The 13,704-nt window shown below is 47.9% G+C and overlaps 1 protein-coding gene across 1 annotated transcript; it reads left to right on the top strand.

The window, feature by feature from the left end:
• Positions 1-900: 900 nt before the first annotated feature.
• Positions 901-9,605, top strand: LOC131486545 (lysine-specific demethylase 4D-like). The gene is made up of 3 exons (XM_058686470.1): positions 901-1,538; positions 9,195-9,253; positions 9,469-9,605. Exons 1-3 carry the CDS (start codon positions 997-999, stop codon positions 9,603-9,605), a joined length of 738 nt encoding a protein of 245 aa, XP_058542453.1. The 5' UTR covers positions 901-996.
• The last annotated feature ends 4,099 nt before the right edge of the window (positions 9,606-13,704 follow it).

Genomic DNA, 13,704 nt, shown 5'->3' with positions numbered 1-13,704 from the left:
GTCAAAAAATATCCCATTTCCTTTGTGCAAGAACCTAACTGAAAGTAGGGTTTCCATTCCTGAATGAATTGGCAAGCTGGGAGGTATTCTTACAATTTTAGTTGCTTAAAGAGTTCAAGTTAGAACTGGTGGTGATGTGTGACATATATGAGAGGTTTTATCATTGTAGTAATTAATACCTATGTTTATATGATTGTGGTTTCGTGTGGACCCTTCAGCTATATATATCCAGACAGACCTTGGGATTTGGGACTTCGATGCTTATTAATTTAAAACCATAGTGTCTCAGGACATGGCATATAGAATCTAAGTTTTTTTAAATTTTTTTAAATGTTTTTATTTATCTTTGAGACAGAGAGAGACAGAGCATGAGGAGGGGAGGGGCAGAGAGAGAGGGAGACCCAGAATCCGAAGCAGGCTCCAGGCTCTGAGCTGTCAGCACAGAGCGTGACACGGGGCTCGAACTCACGGACCGTGAGATCATGACCCGAGCTGAAGTCGGACGATTAACCAACTGAGCCACCCAGGCGCCACTCTAAGTCTTTTACAATAATGACATTTCATCCTGTAGTGAAAAAAAAAAATTAACATTACGGAAATAATGTTGCCTCCATGGAATCCAAAGACAGGAACAGAACAGGCCTGGCTAAAGAAATGGAAAACCAGGGTGTCGGATACCGCTGCAATAGCCACTCCTTTCCAGCAGGGGGCGACGGGGAGGGGGAGCGTGTTTACTAAATTTGCCAAATGAACAGGCCCGGCTGCGGGGGGAGTACCGCCAGCTGGCAGGAAAAGTTCAAGTGTCAGATCCAAGCATAAAATTCGGAGCGAAAATATTTGAAGACACCCTTATACATATGACCAAATTGTGGCATTAGAAATCAATGCTTCTTTACATGATCAAAACGCTGACACCTGGGGACCATCCAGGGCCTGCTGGAGCAGGAGTGCGGCGTGGTCATCGAGGGCGTCAACACGCCCTACCTGTACTTTGGCATGTGGAAGACCACCTTCGCCTGGCACACGGAGGACATGGACCTTTACAGCATCAACTACCTGCACTTCGGGGAGCCCAAAACCTGGTACGCGGTGCCCCCGGAGCACGGCCGGCGCCTGGAGTGCCTGGCCACCGAGCTGTTCCCGGGCAGTGCCCGCGCCTGTGACGCCTTCCTGCGGCACAAGGTGGCTCTCATCTCGCCCACGGTCCTCAAGGACAACGGGATCCCCTTCAATCGGATCACTCAGGAGGCTGGCGAGTTCATGGTGACGTTTCCCTATGGCTACCACTCTGGCTTCAACCACGGCTTCAACTGCGCAGAAGCCATCAACTTCGCCACCCCGCGATGGATCGATTATGGCAAAGTGGCGTCTCAGTGCAGCTGCGGGGAGGCCAGGGTCACCTTCTCCATGGACGCCTTCGTGCGCATCCTGCAGCCTGAGCGCTATGAGCTGTGGAAGCGCGGGCAGGACCGGGCTGTTGTGGACCACACGGAGCCCACCTCGCCAGACAAGGGGGAGCTCAGCGCCTGGCGGTGGGGGTGGGGGGGGGGTGGGGGTGGGGAGGTCTGCCCAGAATCTCCACCCAGTTGGCAGACATGAGTTGTCATCATCGTCCTCAGGAACAGGAGGCTCAGGAGTCGACTGCCCATGCCTGGGCCAAGACGCGCTGCACACTCCGGACCCCGAGGCTAGTCCTGCCCCGGGACAATGCTGGCTATCAGACCCCTGCAACCTGCCATCGTGCTATGGCTTCCGCAGCTCAGAGTCCTTGAACGGACCTTGCTTCCTCCGGTCCCTCCCAGTCCTTCCTGGTTGCCTCAGATATGCCACCACTTGACACTGTTAACAATCGTTGGAGCTCTGGGCCAAGGTGGAGTTTGCAAAACGCTGTTATGTTTCTGGTAGAGCCCTCCCCAAATGCTGCTGAACTCTGGATCTCCGGCAGTAAATAGCATCAGTTCCTTGGTTTCATTTGCGTCTCGAGCTTGTTGTGGTTAAGAAGATTAGGTTTGGCATCAACCAGATTCCAATCCTAGCTCTGTCACTCACTAGAGGTTACGGGAAACTGAGCAGGTCAATGCACCCTTTCAGAGCTTCAGAGCCCTCCTCTGGAAAATGGGACACTGCACACTAGGCAGATTGTTGTGAGGACCTTATTAGCCAAGGTGTGAAACCATCTTTTTTTTTTCTTTTATGTAGGCTCTAAGTTGGGGCTTGAACTCATCACCCTGAAATCAGGAGTCAAATGCTCTACTGACTGAGCCAGCCAGGCACCCTGCATTAAACCATCTCTCTCTCTCTCTCTCTCTCTCTTTTTTTTAAGTGTATTTATTTATTTTGAGAGACAGACAGAGTGTGAGTGGGGGAGGGGTAGAGAAAGAGGGAGGATCTCAAGCCAGCTTTGCCCAGACAGGGCTTGAACTCAAGAAACCATGAGATCATGACCTGAGCAGAAATCAGGAGGCAGCCGCTTAACCAGTTGAGTCACCCAAGTGCCCCACATTAAACCATCTTTTAACAGTGCCTACCATGAACTGCCCTGTACTCAACCAACAGTAATTAACATTTTTATCTTGATTGCCTCCTTAGGGGCCACCTGGGAATATGGGCTCTGCCTAATCTTTGGAAAAGTCTGGGTCAGAAGAGGAAAGATTTTACATGAGCACTCTCAAAATAAAAATAGAAGAGAAAGTCCAAAGGAGACTTATAATTACTTTTTGGGAAGGGAGCTGAAACTCAGACTAAACACATTAAGAGGGGAGTCTGTAAGGTGCTAAGAGTGTGTGAGTGTGTGTGGGGGCGGGGTTGTGTGTGTGCGTGTTGTTTCCTTCTGTTCTGCAGCTGTAAGGAGTGAAGCCTTTGTTTTCCTGGAGCAGCAAGGAAATAGGGAGGTAGATTTTCTCTTTCTCCAGCGAGGCTTGGAGATAGAAGAAGGAGGTAGGTGTGGCCATAAAGAGGCCGGGAAGATGGGCCCTAGTCCCCAGGATCCACGGTAGACAAGAAAGGAGACTTGGGGAAGCCTGCTTGGGCCTAGAGAGGTCTGGGGAACTCAGCTACAGCGAAGGCTCGTTGCTACTGCTCATCAAATGCTGGTCAGGACATTCCGAGAGGGACTTGTTTCTCTATCCGGGACAACCAGAACTGTGGAGGGAGGTTCTGGTGCCTGGAAATGCCCATTGTAGGGAGCTGTGTGGGCTCTGCCTGCCTCCTCGCGGACCTTCTGATGGAAGATGTGCCTCAGGACAGTGGGTCACGTGACATCTCTGGGGACCTGAGATTTGCTGCTGGCCAAGGAAGAACAGTCCGTCTTGTGGGTAGAGAAACCTGTAGTCATTGGGAGTTGTGTGGGACCTCTTGCAACACGTGAGACACAACTTGAAAAGATGAAAGTCACTGCAGCGAGGGCGCCAAGAAGTTAAGAGCTGCTGGACGGGGGTCCTCAGCCGGGCCGCTGTCAAATAGAGGCGCTGAGGTTAAGCTCTAGTTCTGGAGAGCGCCGAGCTTTCTCTCTGGCTTCTCCCCGCTGCTGGCCTCTCCTGCCCCTGTGCATCTCTGCACCTCGTGGCCTCTCCAGCCCTCCCGTCAGTAAACCCAGCCGATGGGGCCTGCTGCACAGTAGCGGCTGTAACCATCGAGCCAGATTTCCCAGGGCCCGGGCCACTCCCCACAGTGTCGCTTGGCTGTGAGGCAATCTCCCGTGGCCTGACTCCAGAACGTTGGAGGCTTTCCTTTCTCACCGTCACAGAGCCAGTGACTGACTCCCCAGGGTGACTCCCGGGAGAGTCGGACTCTGCTTGTCCGCTACAAATGGCCTTCTGTCCTCAGTATGGGAAATTCTAGGAAGGCCGTCAGTCTGGATGGTGATCGTGATTCCCTGTTGATTCTTCTTCCCTCCCTCCTCCCCTCTAGCTTCTTACTTTGAATGGTCAGGCAAAGAAACAATCATGCTGTTGACGTGGTTTTATGTTTTCCCTCTACCCACAGACTCGGTTCCTCGATATGTCCCGCCCTGCATGCTGATGCGCAGAGTTGATTCTGGGGCATGATATAGTTAGCAAAGCAAACCTTTCTGTGATCACGGTTTTTGCCTTTCCGGCGCTGTTTTTGCCCTTACTCAGAGACGAGCAGTGGACTTATGGGAGAATAGCATTTGAACCTGCGCTTAGTCGCAGCAAAAAATCGTTGATTTTCTCTGAGCCAAAATTACGGCGCAAGAGTTCTGGGCAGTGCTGTGGGGTGTCATTGTGACAGGCATGTAGGAAGTGCTCAGTTCATCTGGATGTGGATCTCTACACCCTAGCTGCCTCGAGGGCAAGCACGAGGCCAGGGACACGCTCTTGGATTCTCTCTTTCTACGCTGCTCAGTTCTACGACAGCCCTCATCACCACCCTCACGGGCTTACCCGTGCCTTTTTCTTTGTAATTAATGGACTTTATTTGTTGGAGTAGTTCACAGCAAAATTAAGCAGGAAGTATGGGGACTCCCACATCCCCCTCCCCAGCCTCCGCTACCAGCATCCACACTTAGGTGGTACAGTTGGTAGAGTTGATGACTCCACACTGACCCATCATTATCACCCAACGTCCCTAGTGACACGAGGGTTCATTCTTGCAGGTGTTCATTCTGCGGGCCTGCCAAATGTATAAGGACACATACCTACCCCTATAGTTCTGCGCAGAATGGGTTCGCCCTGACCCCTCCCAAACCCCGGGCAACCTCTGATCTTCGCACTGCCCTCATAGTTTTGCCATTTCCAGAATATCGTATAGTTGGCCTCATACAGCAGGTCGTCTTTTCAGATGGGCTGCTTTCACTTAGTGATATGCATTAAAGTTTCCTCCATGCCTTGTGGCTTTAGAGCTCATTTCTTTTTATTGCTGAATAATATCCCATTGGATGAATATACCGTTGCCTATTTTCCCTCTCTCCTACGGAAGGACATCTTGGGTGCTTCCGAGTTTCGGCAGTTATGAATACAACTACTATAAACCTTCAGGGGCAGGTTTGTGTGTAGATGGAAATTTTCAGCACATTGGGGTAAATACCAAGGAGTGTGGTTTTGCTGTATCACATGGCAAAAGTATATTTAGTTTTGTAAGAAAATGCCCAACTGTGCCTCACCCATTATTTTTACTGGTAGAAAACTTATTTTTTTTTCCCCCTGATCTACCACATATTTGTACAAAAGGTCACATAGGCTTGTTTGCAAATTCCACTCCTGGTCGTGTTTGGCCTTGTTGTAATGTTACCAAGGCAAGGTCAAGATTTCATACAGAGTCAGGAACCAGAAGACCCAACCTTTATGCAGCCTCCTACACTGATTTGTTGAGTAATCTTTCAATAAATCCGCTCTTCCCTCTGGCCCTCCACTTCCCTGTTTGGGCAAACAGAGCCCTTAGCGCATCGCACCTGTTAGAGTTTGCACACAACGAGTTCAGACCAGGGCAAACATAACTTGTGCCAAATAAATATTAGCTATTATCATTATGACTTAAAAGCCAGAACTTGTGAGACGGTCATAAGAAACCGTACTTGACTGCTACTTGTAGAGGTTGGTGTTTGGGTCTCGGGACTCCTGTAAGAGTTATAATAAAATGTTCCAGTTAGGGATTTGGCTATTTGGCCACTCTGAATTATTCAGAAAGATGAACCATGACACCATTTCAGTTTCTGTGTGTGTGAGGAGTCCTTTCCGGATACTTAGAAAGAACTTCAGCATGATAGTTATATCACTGGACTGTGGCTATCTATGGACTTGAAGTTGCTTTCCCCCCCATAAGTTTGTGTTACCTTTCGTCATTTTAAGTAGGAAACCACAAACAGTTGGAAGGAATTGGTGACAGAGATAAGCTGAAAGGAAACCGATCTGAGTCGAGCAGAACGCTGGTGAGGCTCAGCCCTTCAGTCCACCTGCCTTTCCCATCCCACACTGCACACCAGCCTGTCCCCCTGCAATTCCTCACACGCTCTTGTCCCTCAGTGCCCCCTCACAGCGGGGTAATAGTGATGCCCTTCTCACGTTAGTGGTGGGTATTGCAGGGATAAGCAATTTCAGGGAGGACAGAGGGAGGCAGAACTGAGCACTGCGGGGGGAAGTTATCACTGGAAGTGCCAGTCTACAAAAACTTAACATTTGCGTGGTAGTCGAGTTTCTGCATTTTCTTCTTCTTCTTTTTTTAGTGTTTAAGGTGGGGGGTGGGGCAGAGAGAGAGGGAGATACAGAATCTGAAACAGGCTTCAGGCTCTGAGCTCTCAGCACAGAGCCTAATGCAGGGCTTGAACTCACAAACCATGAGTTCATGACCTGAGCCGAAGTTGGAGGCTTAACTGGCTGAGCCACCCGGGCACCCTGGGTTTCTGGATTTTCGTACCTCACCTGTGGTATCCTGGCATCCTGTGTCCTAATTGTTCAGCCCTCAACCTCCACCCTAACAAGCTCTATATCCAGGCCTGTAGACCTCAGACAACATCTTTTCTCTGTCCCATCTCTCAGAGCCTCTTCTCAAAAGATTCACATCCTGTCTGTGCATTTTGGGGCTCATTCATTCATTCATTCAGCATGTTTACTGGGCACTTACTATGTACCAGGCACCGTTCTTGGAATCAGGGAAACAACAGTGAAAAGGGAAAACTTTCAACTCTCCTGGAGCTCAGATTCTCATCATCAAGAGTGACATATAGTAACATGTCAAGTAGTCACAAGGACTATGAGGAAAAATAAGCAGAGTAAAGGGTTACAGGGTGATAGGGCTGCTATATTTGATAGGGTGCCCTTTTTAGGGATGTGGGAAGAGACTTTGAGAAGACTGCTTGGGGATGTGCCATGAGGACATGGGAAAGGGGGTATTGTTATGGGCAGAGGGACAACAGGTGCAAATGTCCTGAGGTGGGAGCATCCTTAATGCACTTGCAGATTAGCGAAGTGGGTGGAAGGCAGAAGTGTGAGAGGGGGTGCCTAGTCACGGATCTGGACTGGGGGAGAGGCACAAAATACAGTAACTCAGTTAATGAATGCTGCTCTGTACAGCCACTGAGTGGTCGTGGTGGTTGGTGTTTTAGGTAAGCTGAGGAAAGAGGAATTTGGGGACCAGAGAGCCTTTGAAATCACACATAGTTCACAGCCAACCCTGGAAGCGGCTCTGTCTTTCCTACCAAATGCAAATGCTGAGAGCAGGAGTTCTATATATTTTGGTTCCCTGCTGCATCCGCTAACATGGCGTGTGTTGGACACACAGTAGGTACTTTAGACTTGTACTGAATCAGCTGAGACTCCAGCAGACACAGCAGGTCCCTGGCATTCACCAAGTTAACAACCATTTCAGCTATTTATGAGCAACTCAGATTAACTGTGTGCAGTCGATATTTTATGAGGCCAAATAATGCAGAGGGCTATGAACCTAGTGTGAAGGAAGGAGACCTCTTGCTCCTGGGAAGTCTGCAGTAGGAATTCTCTAGCCAAACAGCTACCAGGCGAATGATCAGGTGTGAGTTGAACAGGCAGTAGATTTAGAGTGAGACTGTGCAGGGGCACCTGGGTGGCTCAGTCGGTTACGCATCTGACTTCGGCTCATGTCACGATCTCATGGTTTGTGAGCTCAAGCCCCACGTCGGGCTCTGTGCTGACAGCTCGGAGCCTCGAGCCTGCTTCGGATTCTGTATCTCCCTCTCTCTCTGCCCCTACCCCACTCATACTCTGTCTCAAAAGTAATTAAACACTAAAAAAAAAATTAGAATGACACTATGCACAGGTAAATCCCAGGTCCAGATAATAATATTCAGGAAAGTGTCATTACGAATTGACAAAGATGTCAGGATCCCCTGTGAATGTCAAAGGTCTAATGAGTTTCTCCTTGCTGAGAAACTCCTGGGAACCAGCTGGCCTCACCTTACTCCTCTTGTGATTATATCACCTGGACTGTACTTCCCCATGACCCTCTAGGACCCTAAGTACTTTATCTTAACTCTGGTTTAGCTTGTGGATTACACCAGATTAATACAATTGACTATTATCTCTCTTGGTTTTCTGTGTGTGGTGACAACTCAATGCATATTGTTGGTTGAATGAATAAATGACTCGAAACCATCAACAGAGTTGAAAAAAGGATTAGCATCATAAGAAACAGCTAAAATAGGTCAACAGTCTCTATTATAGCATTATCGCTTTTGCAGTAATTGTTTTAAAATAAGATATCCAGGGGCGCCTGTGTGGCTCAGTCAGTTAAGCATCTGACTTCCCCTCAGGTCATGATCTCATGGTTTGTGGGTTTGAACCCTGTGTCTGGCTCTGTGTTGACCGCTCAGAGCCTGGAGCCTGTTTCAGATTCTGTGTCTCCCTCTCTCTCTGTCCCTCCCCCGCTCGTGCTCTGTTTCTCTCTCTCTCTCTCAAGAATAAACATTAAAAAAAATTTTAAATAAATAAATAAATAAATAAATAAATAAATAAATAAATAAAATAAGATATCCAGCTCTAAGCTGGGGGGTTGAAATAACTTGCAGGGGGTGCCTCCGTGGCCCAGTCAGTTAAACATCTGACTTCGGCTCAGGTCATGATCTCACGGTTCGTGAGTTCAAGCCCCACGTCAGGCTCTTCACTGACAACTTGGAGCCTGGAGCCTGCTGTAGATTCTGTGTCTCCCTCTCTCTCTGCCCTTCCCCACTCACCCTCTCTCTCTCTCTCTCTCTCTCTCTCTCAAAAATAAATAAACATTAATTTAAAAAACAAATAAAGAAAGAAATGACTTGTAGAACCAGAGGAACACTCTGTTTCTCACATTCCAAATGCGATTCATTCATTCACTCAACGAACATCATTAGGCACCCTCACAGCCCAGCACTGTACAAGGTGCTTGGAATATGACATAATATGGAGTTTATGATCTGCTTGGAGACACAGATAAGCTGTTAGGCAATTTCACCATGCCACAGCTTTTCAGCAACCATAACAATACCCGGGCTCTCCGCAAGCCACTGGTTTTAGAGCCCCTAGAGAAATGTATCATTTCGGGGGAGCACTCAGCCTTAAGTTCAAGGCCCAAGCCCCATGGGGCTCTCAGAGCTGTTACTGGCTATAACGGGGCTCATGGCAGTCTTCTTGCTTGCTTTATTTCTCTATGGTGGCTGAGAAATGGATACGTGCCACCTTTTTTGGGGAGAATGATGACTGTTCCAGACATCTCTATTCCTTACTCGCCAGTTCCGCAGGGGGAAGGGGGCTGGCTTTGAGTTCCCCCAATGGCTGTTTCACTCTGGAAAGTGAGTGTACCGTACTGTCAGATCCCTCCCTTGACCTCTGCCCGTGGCATTGACGTTCCATGGCTCCTTTAGAGAGCATTTGAATTCCATTTCCTGTGTTCCATTCTGTCTTCCCACTATCTGCCCGCCCACCCACCCACCCAGCTATGGACTGAATGTGTTCCCTCAAAATTCATACACTGAAACCCTAATCCTCAATATGATGATGTTTGCAGGTGGGGCCTTGGGAATTGGATTGGTCATGAGGATTAACGCCCTTCTAAGAAGAGATCTGAGACCAACGGAGGTTACAGCAGGGTCTGTAAACCAGGCAGTGGCCCTCACTAAGAACATGACCATGTTCGTGCCCTGATCTCAGACTTCCAGCCTCTAGAACCATGAGAAATAAACGTTCAGACAGCCAGTGTATAGTATTTTGTTAGAGCTGCCTTAATGGACATAGACACCCTCCACCCTGCTTGTCTAGAGTTCCCACCGGTTACTCCAGGGGAAAGGTGAAAGAAAGAGCGAAAGAGACGGGGAAACACAGCTGCCGTATCGAGTGTGTGCGGCGTGCCAAGAACGCTGACTTGCAATTTATACACGGCATTCATTTTGCCTTCCCAGAGGTTGGTCTGGAGAGTCAAGCAGATGGAGATTTGAAGCCCAGCTCTGCCATTTGTTAGCGTGGCCGTGGGCAGGTGACTCACATCGCAGAGGCCCAGCTCCCTGGAAAGACGGTGTAGCAGAGTGGTTACCCATACACATTGTGTGTTCAGACCCCAGCACCCCGCTCACAAACCATAACCTTGGTGAGCTGCCTCGTCTCAGCTTCAGCTTCCTCTTCCCTACAAGGGAAACGATAATAACAGTACCCACAACAACAAGGTGATTGTAAAGCTCAAGTAAGTTAATATAAGTGAAACACCAAGTAGTAACCAGCTCAAAGTTAAGAACAGGCCATTCGTTCGCAGCTGCTTGTTGACTATTTTTTTAAAAAGTGTAATTTCAGCACAGTGTTTGGCAAAAAGCACACAACAGAGTCGCTCCATGACTGATGTTTTTATTATTATTATTTTGTGTTGCTTTAATGACATTATTGTTACCTTTATTCGGTTTTTGGTTATTAACTATTATTTCAGACGTCAAGGTGACAGACCTCCAGTCTTCCTTGCTAAAATGCTTGAAAAAAAAGAATGACAAAGGAAAAGGACTGTAGCTGCCTGTCACTCAAAGCGTGGTCTAGATCAGCAGTATGGACATGGCCTTCGAGCTTGCTAGAAATGCAAAAGCTCAGACTCCAGCCCAGACCTATGGCTCAGGAAGCCCTGCTGCAGGACACCGGCTCTCAACCCAGCACATTTGTAACATACTGACGTCTGGATGCCCTGCCCCCACGCTCCCCACCTCATTTTAATGGCAGGAGTATAAAATCCGGAAAGTTCCCTGGGTGACGCCCACGTGCAGCCAAGTTGAGGACCACCCATCTAGCATGTGGCCCATGGGGAGTTAGGCCGCAGGGGTGGATGGGAGCTTAGTTTTTTCAGCAAGTGCCAGTGAGAGTTCTGGTTTGTTTTCTTGTTCTTCGGGCCCAGTGGAAATAGGAAGGGACACAGAGAGGACACATTCCTCTCTCCCCGCCCCCGCCCCTGCCATTCCCGCCTTCATTCCAGGGAACAGGACACGTGACAAGGCTCTGTGCAGGCTTCTTGGCCAACATTTCTGCTTCTCTTTATTGTGGATCACGGTGTCCTGGCTGCGTTGGCTCCCACTGTCTCTTTCACTCAGGTCACTGTGCACACGGGGCTTGGCTTTCCAGCTGTGGGAGTTTGTATTTCTTTGAAGTGGGGTCCTTCTCTTTCCATCCATTCCTGTCCACTGCTCATGTCACTCAGAGGCTGCTTGGTTGGAGAGAACCTGGCCAGAGACTTCCTGACCTTTCCTGTGAGACCTTTGACCTCTGGTGGAAAATTCACATTCCCACCGGGCTCAGGCGAGTTATCTAAGTGAGTGTTACCGTCGAGATGTTGGTTTATGCCCCACAGTAAGACCAAGGACTCTCCCTGGGGCCAGCCTGCTGTCTTGTTTTGTGGGAATGAGGGTCACAAGGCTGTCGTTTTCTGCATTTTCCAGAGAAGTTGGCAACTTATATTTTAGGAAGAAAACCTCCAGATTTTGAAATGTTGGCAGCTAATTGAAAAACTTAAAAACCCTATCAAACACTTCTGGAGACCAAACTAAACATTTCTGGAGGCCAGAGTTGGCCCATTGTTCTCTGAGACATGCCCCCTGTTGTAAACAGCCCGTTTGGGTTGCCAAGATGCCACAGTCATGGAGACCAACTTACATGATCTCATTCTACCTTTGGAGCCAGTAAAAAAGGGAAGATACTCGGAGTCCTCTAAGTCATGTGACCAAAGGTTTATAGTCCAGGCGGCTTGTTAGTTCAGTAGACCCCCTACATGCCTTCCGTAAGCAGGCTAAGTGTGGTTATTTCTGACTCACACCCTCACATGTCCTCCTATGGTTGCAGGGCACCTCCCTGCCTGACCTGGGGCTACATGGCTTAGGAGTTGTGCCAAGACAAAGGTCTCAAATGTCCAGGGACTATAATAGCAGAACTTGCTGGAAGAGCAGGGGGCACACACAGTGTTGGGCAAGGTGAAGGGGACAGGCCTGTGGGAGACCCAGGAACTGAGTCCATAGTCTAAATGTCATTGGAAATGTAGTAGAGCTCTTGGGGGGAGGAGGCAGGGGCATAAAGCATCAAGAGGGGGCATCTTCACAAAGAGACAAGCATAATACTGTCTGGTAAAAATGACGTCATCTAATCACCACTGGTGGCCAAAATCAGGAACTAGCTAACAAGTCAAGGAAGAAAATTCAATGAATATGGCCAATGTCATGGTTTCTTCTGACCTTTCCATTTTCTTCAGTAAAGCCTTTTTAGACAAATCAGAGGGTGGTTTCATACCATGAACCTCTTGAGTTTTAGCATGAATATGCAGACTTAATTGCCTTCGTGGCATGTAAAATAGTGGTGCACCTTACAATCAGTGGTATCTTAGGGGCACCTGGGTGGCTCAGCAGGCTAAGTGTCCGACTTTAGCTCAGGTCATGATCAGGGTTCATGAGTTCCAGGCCTGCATCGGGCTCTCAGCTCTCAGGGCAGAGCCCACTTTAAATCCTCTGCACCTCCTGCCCCTCTCTCACTCTCAAGCACGTGCACTCTCTCTCTTTCTTGAAAACAAATGAACATTTAGAAAAAAATCAATGGTGTCTTAGAGGTGATGAAACTCGTCCACCGAACCTCTTGGCACCTTGATCTTGGACTTCCGAGCCTGCAGAACTGTGAAAAGTAAATGTTTGGTGTTTCTACCACCTTTTGGTGGTATTTTGTTATAGCGCCTGGACAGATTACTGCAAATACTAAATAGTATTAATAGGGGTTAGGCAACACAACCAACCCAAGCAGTTTATCCGTATCTATAGAAAGCGTATTTAGGTCTTCTGTCTCCATCAAAGCCTCCCCATCATGTTTGTATTATAAGGAAGAATGACTAAGTGCCTGGTGTTCTATGAACAACTAATGGAAAGGAAATCCTCTTGAGAGTTTTTCTAAAATTTATACTTACTAAATTTAGTGGTTTCTAAACTTCAACTCAATGTAATATTATTTGCTTTAAAAAAAGGTGCACCCCTGGGGCGCCTGGGTGGCTCAGTCGGTTAAGCGTCCGACTTCAGCTCAGGTCACGATCTCGCGGTCTGTGAGTTCGAGCCCCGCGTCGGGCTCTGGGCTGATGGCTCAGAGCCTGGAACCTGCTTCCGATTCTGTGTCTCCCTCTCTCTCTGCCCCTCCCCCGCTCATGCTCTGTCTCTCTCTGTCTCAAAAATAAATAAAAAGGTGTGTTCCTATTTTTTCTCTGGTAAGATTTTTTCTCTAAAATTTAAAATAGACAAGCATAGAATGAAAAAATGTTACTTATCCTGTCATGCAGAGATAATTACTGAACTCTCCTCAGTCTTTTATGGTTTGCATATGTTCATACAGTGTGGTCATGCCAGGTGTATGATTGTTTATTCTAGGTTTCTAATTTTTCTTGCTCTAATAAACATGTTAATAGCACTGCAGTTTCTTTTTTTCCTGCAAAGGTTTTTTTTTTTTTTTTTTTTTAACGCTAGTGTCGTTAACCTACAATTACTTTGTAGACAATCTAGTGATTTAACACTTCTATACAACACCTTAATCCCCATCACTTATTTCACCCATCGCCCGCCCACCTCCCCTTCGGTAACCATCACTGTGTTCTCTATAGTTAAGTCTGTTTCTTGCTTGTCCCCCTCTCTCTTTTTTCCTTCCTGTCTTCATTTGTTTTGTTTCTTAAAGTACACATATGAGTGAAATCATATAGTATTTGTCTTTCTCTGACTGATGTATTTCACTTAGCATAATTAATACTCTCTAGCTCCAT

This window comes from Neofelis nebulosa, chromosome 10 (genome assembly GCF_028018385.1).
Source record: "Neofelis nebulosa isolate mNeoNeb1 chromosome 10, mNeoNeb1.pri, whole genome shotgun sequence".
NCBI lineage: Eukaryota > Metazoa > Chordata > Mammalia > Carnivora > Felidae > Neofelis > Neofelis nebulosa.
This window is presented reverse-complemented; position numbering and strand designations above follow the sequence as displayed.